A 13,673-nucleotide genomic window follows, 5' to 3' on the forward strand; every position below is an offset into this window, starting at 1 on the left:
TCTTGCTTGTGATTTTAGAGTTTTGCAGACCCTGGAAGACTGGGAGGGTGAACACACTGTGGCTTCACAGATCCCTAGGAGGCATCCTTCCAGGGTTGGCCATAGAGCCCCAAAATGTTAAGGTTCAGCTCCGAGGTTTCCCCTTCTAGGGGTGCAATCGGTGGTGGGCACCCTCGGTTTCTCTGACCTTTGACATTCTCTCCCTCCCTATCTCCCCTTTGCAGCTCCAGGAGCCTTGAAACAAATCTATGTCTCACGGGCCGGCACCCACCTCTAACATGTGTCTCCCCAAACCCTACTAGACATCCCCCACCTCCACAGACGCTTCTCCCAGTCGCCTCCCCCTGCACACGGCCCAATCCAGCAGCACTTCCTTGGAGAGCCAGGGCGAGGCAGACACCGGATGTCATGGCCCCAATGTCCCCAAGACTGTGAGGCGGTGACAACGCTGGCGGAGGGACGTCAGAGGCAGAAACCCCAGCGTTGACAGGCTCCAGGCTCCAGCACCTTGTCTCTGCCCAAAGCAGCTGCATGCAAGGGAGAGTCCCCACTCAGGCCCCAGACACCATGGAGAGTCACACACTCAGCGTCCAGCAGATCCAGCCTAATGTCATTTCCGTCCGTCTCTTCAAGCGCAAGGTGGGGGGCCTGGGCTTCTTGGTGAAGGAGAGGGTGAACAAGCCCCCCGTGATCATCTCGGACCTGATCCGTGGGGGTGCTGCCGAGCAGAGTGGCCTCATCCAGGCCGGGGACATCATCCTAGCCGCCAACGGGCAGCCATTGGTAGACCTGAGCTATGACAGCGCCCTGGAGGTCCTCAGGGGCATCGCCTCAGAGACCCATGTAGTCCTCATCCTGAGGGGCCCTGAGGGCTTTACTACGCACCTGGAGACCACCTTCACCGGTGACGGGACCCCCAAGACCATCCGAGTGACCAGGCCCCTGGGCCCAGCCCCTGCAGCCGTCGATCTGTCCTCTCCACCCTTGGCCGGTACCGAGCGGCCACTGCTGGAGGATGGGGCTAAGGAGCCACCTCTTGCCCCGGACAACAGACAGGCAGCCGGCACCCTGCCCCACGCCAACGGCATGGCTGGGCCCCCAGGACAGGACCCTGCCCAGGCCGGGGCCAGGGTGGGCTCCCAGGATGACCGGGAGGACAATGAGCTGCTCACTGAGATTCTGCCCGTGCTGAGCCTTCTGGGCAGCACAGACAGGGACAGCCACCGAGGGGGCCCTGCCGGCGCAGAGACCAGAGATGCGGAGGTGCAGGTGGACAGGTAAGTAGAAGCGAATGTGTGTTACTCTATGACTACATTAGTGTGTGAGTATGTGTGTGTGTATATGTGATTGTGTGTGTATGTGTTAGTGAATATGTCTGAGTGTGGGTGTGAGTCGATTCATATGTGAATGTGTGTGTTCAGATGTGAATGTGTGTGCATTAATGTAAGTGTGTGCGTGTTAGTGTGTGGGAGAATTAGTGTGTAAGTGACCGGTGGCCCCAAGCACCGTTAGTGTCCCTACATTCTATGGTGTGGCCAGGCCAGATGAATTCCCTGAGTGGAAAAGCCTTGCCTTGCCATGGCCCAAGCCCCATCCCGGCCCGGCATGACCATAAGCATAAACATAAGTACCATAAGCATGACTGAGATCACGCTGAGCAGGACGGCATAGCAGTCTGTGGGTGTCCCTGGGTCATGTAGGATCTACCCACATGGGGCTCTTCCCCCTGGAATCCTTGAGAACTGGGCAGAGGGGACCTGTGTGTTGTAATTGTCCCAAGTGAGGAGAGTGAGGATGCCCAGGGGACACTCAAACAGGGTTGGAAAGTCAGGAGAGAGCTGGTCACGGCTCCCCGCAATCTTTGCCTTGTCCAGTTATGGGAAGCTGAGACATGGAGATAAATGTCCCAGGTACCAGTTCTGTGTACCATGCTGGCATCTTATGACTCTGTGAGCAAGACAGCTGTGGTGCATGGTTGTGGGGAGAAGCCAGCAGCGGGGCCAGTGGGAGCCGTGGGCAGCTCCTCTGCTCTGCTGCCTGCAGACGATGGTCCTGGGGCTACTGCTGGTGTAGACAAATCAGTCTTACCCAGTGGACCTCAGACTGGCAATAGCCTCTCCCAGGAGACTCCCAAGGGCTCACTTAGGGGCTGGACGCACTCATAGAATTCAGAATCAATTGTCATTCTCATGCTCTTGTTTCTTTGGCGAGGTTGTTTACTTCCTTTTTGGGACCCCATCAGCAGTGCCCAGAAGACCATGAGATACCAGGGATCAAACTCAAGGCTCCGGCCCTTCGAGCCAGCTCCCTGGGCTCTTGTCACTCTGGCAGTGCCCGAGCTTGGCTTCTTCATGCCCGCAGATCCTAAAGGCACACCCTAATCCTCATTAGCACCTCCTGGGAATCAAGGGGCAGAGATGGGGCTGATGTCCTGTGTTCACTGAACCCCAAAGCCTTGAGCACTGGATCTGACTTTTCTTTGTTTTAGGGCCATACCTGGCAGTGCTCAGGGGTTACTCCTGGCTCTGTGCTCAGAAATCACTCCTGGCAAATTTAGGGGGTCATATGAGATGTCTGGGATTAAACCTGGGCTATCCCGAGTCGGCCAGGTGCTAGGCAAACCACCCTATTGCTATGCTATAACTCTGGCTCCAAGCCCTCTGAGGCTTGGAACATGCCGTCAGTGCTAAAAGCACATGTCTACTGCAGAGTCGGGTTGGGCCGCACCCATGGGTTGGAAGCCAAGTCTCTGTATCAAATCCACTGAGGCCCCCATGGTCAGTCTGCCCTGGTGCATCAGGACCCCCAGATATCACTCCTCTCCCACTTTTGCTGTTTCCACTACCAGCATGGTCCCCGAAGTGCCAGGATACCCCCTAAGGTGCTGGGATAGATTCTAATAAGAATCAGTATCTCAAATCATCGATAGCAAAGCAGGGAGAGTGTTTGCCTTGTACATGGCCGACCAGCCCAGGTTCGATTCTCAACATCCCATGTGGTCCCCCAACTATGCCAGGAGCGACCAGGCCAGGAGCAATTTCTGAGCATAGAGCCAGGAGTAATCCCTGAGTGCTGCCGGGTGTGGCCCAAAAACAAATTAATTAATTAATTAATTAAATTGGGGCTGGAGCGATAGCACAGTGGAAGAGCATTTGCCTCGCATGTAGGTGACCCCAGACCGACCTGAGTTTGATCCTCGGCATCCCATATGGTCCTCCAAGCATGCCAGGTGCTATTTCTGAGCACAAAGCCAGGAGTAACCCCTAAGCACCACAGGGTGTGGCCCAAAAACAAAAAATATAATTAAATTAAATTAAAATAAAGAATCAGGGTCTCGGCCAGAAAGTTAGAGCCCAGTCCAGGCTCTTCTGCTGAACCAGGCAGGTGGGGTCACCCTGTGCACTTGTTCCCATGCAGGTCCCATCTAGGTTCCCCTCACAGTCTCAGCTTTGGCGATCAGCATCATTGGCCTAGCCCATCCTCCCTTCCTTCCCTCTCTCCTCTTGGGTACAGACTTTGCTGCCCCCATCCTCTCTCAGGGGCACCCCTACTCTGGTTGTCTGGAGGCCCCCTGTTTGTTGAAACAGAGAGAGGTGCCCTGCACCCCGAGGAGGCAGTGGCCATGAGGCTTGCAGTCCCTCCATTCAGTCCCTCCATTCTCTGGAGCGATCACTTTAAAATACCCAGTGGCCGGCAATGCAGGCTTTTGGGCTTCCTGCCCTGGCGGGCACTTCTAAAGAGGCCAAGGTGCCCGGGCCAGCAGCCATCTGGCACGGCCGGTTCACCTGACCCCGAATGCAGTGCAGACAGCTTCCCTCCGGGTATGAATCCGGCTCCCAAGTAGGACACTGATGGCAGAGAATGGGTCAGAGATCCAGAGAGGTGAGGCCATTGGGCATAAGTCACACAGCACATGGGTTTGGTTCCTGGCATCCCATATGGTTCCATGAGTCTACCAGGAGTGATTCCTAAGCACAGAGCCAGGAGTAAACTGATTTTCAGCCTTGCTCAATATACAGCACATATCTGCATGTATGTAATCAGACATATATCTGTATACATCTACACACTTGTGCACATGCTCAGGGCAGCCAGAAAGGGGGTGGCCTGGGCTCTCCAGGAACCCCACATCCAAATTCAGCCCTTCTCCCACCAGGACTCTCCATACAGTAGACTTAGAGCGCCCCCAAAGTTCAGTAATGTTAGTACAGGGGTCTCTGAGCTAGAATTTCTGCTGTATCCTAGGAATTCCCAGTGCTCTAGCGTGGTTTCTCTTCACAAGCCCACGACCCCCTGTCCACATCACCCTCCTCCTGCAGCCCTAAGCGCTGGGTCTCCATGCCCAGGTGGGTGGCAAGTCAGGCAGTAGGTCATGGTATCTGCCACAGCCAGCTGCTCCCTGTGGCCTCGCCTTGGGCTCTGGTCAATGGGTGGCCCTGGTCACACATCATGGGGCTTCCATGGGGTCAGGTCCTGCATGAGCTGCTTGGGCTGGCAAGCCCTGGTGAGGGCCATCTGCAGGTTTGGAGGTGCCAGACTGAGCCTTTTGCCTCTCTTCTTGCTCCTCGAGAAAAAAAAAAAGAACTTTGCTCCAGCCAGGAATCTTGGAACCATGCACATTGGAGGCTGGGCTGGGAAAGTGAAGGCAAAGGTCTTGAGAATGGTAGTTTGGGGTTCACGGTGCCAATCTGAGGTGATGCTGTAAGATCCTCCAGAAAGGACTGACGGGGCTGGAAAGCATGGGCCTTGTTTGGCTGAGGTCTGCCCTATTCTAACCCTCTGTGAAGTGGATCTGAACATATGTGGCCACCTGGGAGCGTGGCAAGAAGGAGTGGCATGGGGCTGGAGAGATAGCACAGTGGTAAGGCGTTTTTGCCTTAGACGCAGAAGGATGGTAGTTCGAATCCCAGCATCCCATATGGTCCCCCGAGCCTGCCAGGAGCGATTTCTGAGCATAGAGCCCAGAGTAACCCCTGAGCGTTGTCGAGTGTGACACCCACCCCCCAAAAAAAGGAGTGGCATTTGGTCAGGACCTGCCTAACTCGTCAAAGCTCCTAGGAACACGGATGCTGCTCCCGGCCTGCTTCCTCTCATTTCTCGGGATCTCTCTCCTGTATCCTGGGCCATCCAACGCATCTCTTGCTCAAGGTTCAATTCTGCCCCATCTGGAAAACTCACTTCTCGCCCCCTTCTCCCGATCTACAACAACCATAATTTGGTCTGATGAGCCCCACATGGCTCAGGTGGAAATTGGTTCTAGAAGACAAGTCCTGTGGCCTGTGAAATGGGATGAGGAAAGTGCCCAAGCCCTTCCAACGCAATGCTCATGAGAAAGGTACTCATCAATTCTCAGGGCCCAAGCCCATGAAATCAGCCTCCAGCTTGCCTACTTGTGGGGGTCCCACAAAGTCTCTGGATGAGTGTGATGTGGGGAGTTAATCTGTTCTGGGGACACTTCTTGCCTGAGCCTCCAGCCTCACTCATCTTGCTTTGCCTCACAGAGACCTAGATGGCAAGGGCCGAAGGCTGCTGTCCCTCAGCATGGACAACGACCGAGTCCTCAATGACCTCTGGGGGAAGGACAGTGCACCCATGGTCCTCAACAACCCCTATTCGGAGAAGGATCAGGTACGTGGAGTCTCTCTCTCTCTCTCTCTCTCTCTCTCTCTCTCTCTCTCTCTCTCTCTCTCTCTCTCTCTCTCTCCCCCATCTTTCTCTCTTCCCCTTAGGGCCAGGCTGATGTGTCAGGCTAGGCCGTGAGCCTACTTGCACGTTCATGAAACAGAATTCTGTCTCTGTCAAGAATGTTAATCAGGGCCCAGAGAGATAGCACAGCGGCGTTTGCCTTGCAAGCAGCCGATCCAGGACCAAAGGTGGTTGGTTCGAATCCCAGTGTCCCATATGGTCCCTCGTGCCTGCCAGGAGCTATTTCTGAGCAGACAGCCAGGAGTAACCCCTGAGCATCACCGGGTGTGGCCCAAAAACCAAAAAAAAAAAAATGTTAATCAGGGCCAGAGCAGTGGTGCAGGGCGTAAGGCATTTGCCTTGCGTGTGCTAGACTAGAACGAACCACGGTTCAATTCCCCAGTGTCCCATATGGTCCCACAAGCTAGGAGCAATTTCTGAGTGCATAGCCAGTAGTAACCTCTGAGTGTCACTGGGTGTGGCCCAAAAAAAAAAAGAAAAAGAAAAAGAATGTTCTTCAGGGCCAGAGGGATAACACAGTGCTAGGGCATTTGCTTTGCACTTGGCCAACCCAGGTTTTTTTTTTGTTTGTTTGTTTTGGTTTTTGGTTTTTGGGCCACACCCTGCAGTGCTCAGGGGTTACTCCTGGCTGTCTGCTCAGAAATAGCTCCTGGCAGGCACGGGGGACCATATGGGACATCGGGATTTGAACCAACCACCTTAGGTCCTGGATTGGCTGCTTGCAAGGCAAACACCACTGTGCTATCTCTCCGGGCCCTCCAACCCAGGTTTGACCCCAGGCATCCCATATGGTCCCCCAAGTCTGCCAGGAGTAATTTCTAAATGCAGCACCAGGAGTAACCCTGAGCGCCACAAAGTGTGCAAAAATAAACAAATACGAATAATGTTATTCAGGTGGTGAAAAGCATGGGAGGAACACAGAAAAAGGTTTTTTTTTTCCAGAGTAGACAAGGTTCATGGTCTCAACACTCGTTCCTGCCATGTTTCAGGCAGAAACAGGCAAGGACATACCCTCGTGCTGTAGGCTATTTTTTCCACACGTTGAACATGCAACTTTCTGTCCCCTCTTTGCTTCCTCGTCTCCTTTGTTCTTCTCTTGTAGCCAGGTAATCTGAGTTCTTCTTTGGGGCCATACAGAGCTCCACCAGCTGGACACAGATTTTGGGCTTTCCATTTTTGGTTTTAGGGCCACACCCTGCAGTGCTCAGGGGTTTCTGGGGGAGCTGATGGCACTGATGATTGAACAGAGACCCCCCTACATGCAAAGGATGTGCTCCAGCCCACTGAGCTTCCTCCCCAATGAAAGAGCTGAGCTTCCCCCTAGTCCCCACCACTCCCTATCGCCCACCCCACCCTTACAATTAAGGTCCATCATCCTCTCAGCCTTGACACATAGAAAAGAATCTGCCCTGTGTTCTGTGAGGTGATCTCTGCTCTGTGGTCTGAGCTTCCTCTGAGAAACTGCGGGAAGGGGCAGAGACCCCGTTCTGGGGGTGCTGATGCCCAGCACCCTGACTCTAAACACAGCCCTGTGCTTTCCACCAGGACCCTCCCCCCCAAAGCCTGGATATCCACTACCATGCTGTGCATGGCCTACTACCTGTTCAAAGCCAGATCCCCTGTACCCCTGTGCTCCTCACCCCAATAGTAACCCACATTTTGGTGTTTTTGAAAGTGGTGGGATTGACCTTGTGAGAGACTCGACCCCAGGGAGGGGCAGCAGGAGTTGTAGACCCCAAGGACCAGTGCCCCAGCAGAGAGGGACATAGGCAGGTCCACATGGGCTGGATTTCTTCTCTGGGGACCTACAGCTCCCCAGGAATCATGAGTAGCCTCAGTTGGTCTCCACCCATGGAGGGCCATCCTAGTGGTGTTCCAGAGCTGAAACCTGCCTCTCTGCCTGGCAGTTACCCCTCTGGGTGGTAGATGTGCAATCTTGTCCCTCCATATCACAATGTGGGTGTGTCTAGGAGGTGCTGGGCTGTAGCGTGCCCCAGAATGGGGTGTGTCTGAACTACAGGATGACACGGGATGGGAAGGCCGCTGACAGCCTCCCAACACCTGGCTGGTCCCTCTGATACCTTGAAAACCATTAGGGTGTTTGTCAGCGATGGTTTCCCCCACCCAGTCTCTATCTAAGTCCTTGAGAAATTTGTTGAAATCAGTTTCTCTCTATGGGAGGGGTCCCCAGATTCCCAGATGGAGAATCAAATCTCTCCTTGGTCTCCTTGGCTGCAACCTGGCTCATGGTCAGTTAGACTTCAGGTCTCCAATGCTCCTGGGGCAGCCCCTAGAGGGAGTCTATGCCTCCCCCCAACTCCCAGGAGTTGGGGCTCCGTGGCCTCCTGCCTTAGGTGGGTGGAGCCAGGGTGGAACCAGGAAGTGACCCCTGAATGGGCGAGTGTTTTTGTCCAGCCTTGCTGGAATTTCCACACATTTTGCTCATGTTTGTTTTAAAAAGGAGTGACTTTCTCAAGGAAAGCTGTCCACACTGCCTTGGGAGCTGGTGCCACCCTCTGCCTGCTCATTCGTGCCACAAAATCTCCATCCTCATCTGAGGGCAATGCTGAATTCAATCAAGGCTCCAGAATTCTGTTCTCATCCCAGTATCTAAAGGACTGAGAGATGTTGGAAGGCAGGAAGGGGACCCCTGAGTCACCTAGAGTGTAAGATACAATGGACAGTTAGCAAGTTAACGCTTCTAATCAAACACACCCCACAATCTTGTGCAGGACAACGAGGGCAGATCAGAAGGACTTCAAGCACTGATTTCCTTGATTTTGGCTTTTAGGGTCAAGTCCCACGGTGCTTCAGGGCTACTCCCCAAGTGGTGTTCGAGGGCATTTCCTGGCCAAGTTCAAGGTTTTCCCATACGCATGACCGTACCCCAACCCCTTGAACCATTGCTCTTGCCCTTAAGAAATGACATTAGGAGCCAGTGCATTAGCACAACAGGTAGGGTATTTGCTTTGCACACGGCACATGTGGCACCTTCAATGCCCAGCACCCCATGTGGTCCCCAAACCTACCAAGAGTGATTCCTGAGTGCAGAGCCAGGAGTAACCCCTGAGTGCTGCTGGGCAAGGCTCAAAGACAAATAAATAACTTTGGCGTGATTCTTATCAATTTATCCTGCTCAGAATTGCTTGGGTAAGGCCAGATATGGCACCAAGTAGAAGTAGAGTGGAATCATTTTTGCTCTTTGGAACCAGACATGTTTGGAGAAGGTATCCCTGATGTAACACAAGGATGCCCCCCCCCTTAAGGCCTTCATCTGTGTCCCCCATCATCTGTGCCTCCCAGGCTTGATGAGTTGACTGCAATATCCTCTCCCTCAGTCACCTACTTCAGACCAGGGACTTGTGCAGGTCAGTAGGGGGAAAAAAAAAACAGAAGCAAGGAGGGAATTCAAGCTTCTGTGAGTTTCTTCTAGTTATTGGGCAGAGAGAATCTCTGTGGGAATCCCCCTTTGAAAACACCTCAAGGAAACCTTCCTCACGCCTCAAGCTTGGCCCATTAATTTGCCTAAGTGATGATCCTGCCCCTGCTGGCTGTTAGCCTGGGGCCACAGATCACAGATCAATGATGAGGATGCAGCTACCAAGCTCCTCATCGCCAGCTTATGCTGACCTGGGCACCCCACAGAGAGGAACCCCACTGGCTGGGACAGAACCCCCTAGGACTGCAGGCAGAGGCAGGTCCCCATGTAGATGCTCCTGGCAGAAACTCTGCAGGGAGTGTGAGCAAGAGTTCAGCTTTGTGCAGGGAAACACAGAGGAGTCTTAGCTCTACTGGGGGGACTGGACCAACAGACAGCAGGTCCTGGGAGGTGCCAGGTCCCTGGGAGGTTCATCCCTGCTTCCAAGAGCTTGTGCTATTTGCACAGATGCAAGAAGTGGGTGCAGGGGGTGGGGGGAGCCAGCACCTTCACAGGACAGGACTGGTGTTTGACCTCTTTAGTTCTACCTTCTGAGAGCTAGTGTGTTATTCTCCCCTTCCCTTCTTTATTTTTAATTTTTATTTATTTTTTTATTTTTTACAAGTTTTTCAAAGTTGTATTTCAGTTACATAGTGACAGTGAATTAGGGCCATTCCCACCACCAGTGTTGACCTCCCTCCGCCATAGTTCCCAGCATGCATCCCAGACCTCCACCCTTAGCCCCCTGGACTGCTAGTGAAACAGGTCCATTTTGTGCATATTTGTTACAGTTTGGGTTTCTTGATTTACTGTCATTGACATTGGTTTGGTATTTAGAACTGACCATTTTTTATTTCCACTTTATGCTCCTGAGATAGTTTGGGTCCCTAGGTTCCATTCTTTTTTTTTTTTCTTTTCTCAGTTTGTAGGGAGATGTATAAATGAGATGCAGAACCAGATGATTCATGTTCTATGGTTCTGTAAAAAAAAAAAAAAGGCATGGGCCCCTATCTAGAAGCTATAAATATATGAGGCCAGCGAGGTGGCACTAGAGGTAAGGTGTCTGCCTTGCAAGTGCTAGCCAAGAAAGGACTGTGTCCCATATGGTCCCCCCAAGCCAGGGGCAATTTCTGAGCGCTTAGCCAGGAATAACCCCTGAGCATCAAACGGGTGTGGCCCGAAAAACAAAACAAAACAATATATATATAAAATTTGGGAGAAAAGAAAGAAAAAAGAAAAAGCGGGGGCAGATGTGGCAAGTATTTTGTTTTGTTTTGTTTTAATAGGCACAGTAAATGTTGGGGAAATTAGAAAAAAATTTCCTTGGCCTAAGAGATGATATCTACACCCTTGAAGCATACTGTCATAAGACCAGCTACAGACTCTGGACATGTTAGTTGTCAAACCCCAAGGTCTTTCTTTATAGTCCCAGGAAAAGTTCTGCTCAGTGGCAGTTGTTGTAGTTGGACTTTTGATCTTACTTTTTGCACAGATCCTAGGAAATCTTCTGATTTCATCTCACCATTAAGTGGTGAGATAGGGCCACCTGCCTTTAGATCAAGTTGTTGCTGTGTCCTCGTTGTCAGGATGTCATATGAATCTACTCTGGCTCAAGTTAGTGCCAGAGCAATATTAAAGCCTTCTTCAGGGATCCCCTTCCCATCTTATACCCCTGCTCACCTCATCTCTACCCACTACCCTCAGTACCCACTTCCCATCATTACCCATGTCCTGTCACTACCCACTTCCCTTCACTACCTACTTCCCATTACTACCTCCCACTTTCTACCAGGAAGTTTTTGTCCTCCCACACTCTGACCTCAAGCCACCTTCCTCCTCATCAGCATTGGCTCTGACTCCCCTGAATTACCTCTCACTTCTAAGGGTCTCCCCAATCTGCATCTGGCAGCCCCTCCCCTCATGCTCTCTATACAGTAACACCCCCCACCCTCTATTCTTGTTTCTCCATCTGTCTGCACATGGCCCCTTCCTGGACTCTCTCTCTCTCTCCCTCTCCCTCCTATGGTCCTTACAGTCACCAGGATTCAACTCTGATAAGGCATCACACACACACACACACACACACACACACACACACACACACACACACAATTTCCGGAGTTCTCCCTCTCTCCTATCTTTGGTGTCCCATCGAAGAAACCCCAGCTCTGAAATCCTTGCATGAGCTATGGCCAGCAGTGTCCTTCCTTCCTCACAGCTCTGGAGATCAGCAGTGTCAGAGGGTGGGGAGGCATTTGGTCTGGTCCGGGCAAGGCGTCTCCCTACTCATGGGTCTTTTCGCTGCCTCCTTCCTCCTGGATTTTCCTGTGGCTTCATAAGAGGTGCCACTGCCTCTTATGAAGCCACCAGACTGTCAGAAGGCACCCCAGCCTTCAAGGCTTTGGCCACACCCCATCTCCAAAAAGTCCTATTGGCAATGAGGGTTTCAAGATGGAGTTTGGAGGGATACAATTCAGTCCAGAGAAACTTCAGTGATTGTCGGTGGTGAACTGTGTGCCTTCGAGGGGCTGGGCACGCAGCAGAGTGAACAGTGGAAAGGTAGCAAAGTCCCTCCCTTTACACGTACATATTACATAGAAATACACGTTCTCGCATGCCAATTCTTTTTGGTAGCTGCAGGAGTCAATCCAGGCTTTTAAAAAACAGGAAAGCATGACAAGGCTAAGAGGTAGGCTGAGCAGGACCAAGTGGGTGCTGTTGTCCAGAAAGATCTGGAAAGCACTCTAATAATTGATGCTTGATGGAATCATAAATAAAATAAAATAAGTATATATTTATATATAGTTGTAACTATAGGTAATTATATATAATATATAAGTATATTTATTTTATTTGTAATCCATTTTAATTATTTTGATTTTATTTATCAATAATAAAAGCAATAATATTTAATAATAAATTAATATGGTTTAATATTTATTATGTTATTAGTATGTTGATGTTGTATTTATTAATCAGTTATAAATAATTTATCAATAGTATTAATTAATTGTAAATATCCGATGATAACTTATATTTAATATCTTAAAATATTAATTACGGATTTAAGAAATTTTATTAAACAATATATATTTAATGAAATTGTTTGATATTTCGTAAAAATTAGATATTATTTAATACAATTAATATTTAATAAATATTTTAAAAGATCTAATAAAATTTATTTTAATATTTAATGTTTAAAATAAAATTAATTTTAGTTTGATTCCTTTTAATAATATTATCAAAATATAATTATGAATATATAACATATTATATATTAATATAATAAAATTAAAATAGCTGAATTTCCCCCCCAGGGATTGTATCCTTTAGCTGGTCAAATCTGCACACTTTTCCTGTAAAAGAGGAGAGAAAATCGAAAATCCTTTGGGTTTGAGGACCCATCTAGCCTTGGTCTCTGCCCCTGTTCCCTCTGTTGTTCGCCACAGCAGCCAGACAGCACAGACACCAAGGATCGGGCCTGATTCCAATAAAATTTCATTCATTGACACTAACATTGGAATCCCTTGGGTTCTCGTGTCATCCCCTGAGCTCCAGGTGAAACTCCCTTTCCTACTCCTAGGTCCGGCAAAAGCGGGCCAGCCACTCTCCCATGTGGCTGTAGTCAGTGGCTTCTCCAACTATGGGGTATGAGCAGAGACCTCTGCAAGGCCCAGATGCTCCACTGTGCCTGTTCAAGGGGCCAGAGAGCAGGAGGATGAAATCGGGACAGATCTGCCTGCATGGCAGCTAACCCCCCACCCCACTGCCTCCACCCAAGCTATGGGATCATTTCTTCCCATTTTTGTATCCCCCAAATCCAATAGGGGTGGATGGAGCCATTTGTGTCCCCATTTGTGTCCCCTGAGTCATCTCATCTTTTGTTCGGTAATTAAAACATCAAAGCTTCTGGCTGCCTGAAGCCTCTGTGGCACTTCTCAAGGCCTCTCAGGCAGCCAGGCTGGTCGGGCCAGGGGCACCAAAGCCCAAACTCAACCCTGCAGCCTCAACAGCTTGGAACAGGCAGCCTGGCCTTCCCTTCTATACCACCTATTCAGAGAGGTGAAAACCAAGGGTGCCCATGCCAGAATCCCAGCACAGACGTACCCAAAGTGCTGGGAGGCAGACCCTGGGAACACAGGGAGTGCATGCTGCATGTAGCCTTCTGAAGGCTGCAAAAAACAGGTCTGTGTTTTCCCAGGGCTTTCGGGAAAGGGTGTGTTGGGGGCAACCACAGGAAGTGTCCTTCCAGTTGGTTATTTATTCAACGAACATATCCTGGGTCACATCCAAGCTCGACCCCAGAGAAGCCACCTCTAACTCCTATTTCTAAGACTCTGGCCCAGCTCCTTCTCTCTCATATAGAGAGGAAACCTTGTCTGGGCTCAGCTGAACCATGGGACCCTTCTCTGAACAGTTCAACAGGCAACAGGCATGTGAGGAGAGATGGGAAATAAAGGATGCATTGTCTCAAGGCAGTGGGGAATATTCTCCTGTGCCACCTCTTCTTTCTCTCCTTCTCCAGCCCCCTGCCTCTGGGAAGCAG

The 13,673-nt window shown here is 50.7% G+C and overlaps 1 protein-coding gene across 1 annotated transcript in view; it reads left to right on the forward strand.

Annotated features, from left to right (window-relative positions):
- NOS1 (nitric oxide synthase 1) overlaps positions 1–13,673 on the forward strand; it is an 86,869-nt gene that overhangs the window by 23,652 nt on the left and 49,544 nt on the right. The window contains exons 2-4 of the mRNA XM_049788893.1: positions 225–1,277; positions 5,502–5,628; positions 13,653–13,673. The exon at positions 13,653–13,673 is cut by the window's right edge and continues 108 nt beyond it. Of these exons, the coding sequence (XP_049644850.1) occupies positions 532–1,277; positions 5,502–5,628; positions 13,653–13,673 (894 nt within the window). The 5' untranslated portion in view covers positions 225–531. The remainder of the gene's footprint in view (positions 1–224; positions 1,278–5,501; positions 5,629–13,652) is intronic.

Source organism: Suncus etruscus, chromosome 15, assembly GCF_024139225.1.
Source record: "Suncus etruscus isolate mSunEtr1 chromosome 15, mSunEtr1.pri.cur, whole genome shotgun sequence".
Lineage (NCBI taxonomy): Eukaryota > Metazoa > Chordata > Mammalia > Eulipotyphla > Soricidae > Suncus > Suncus etruscus.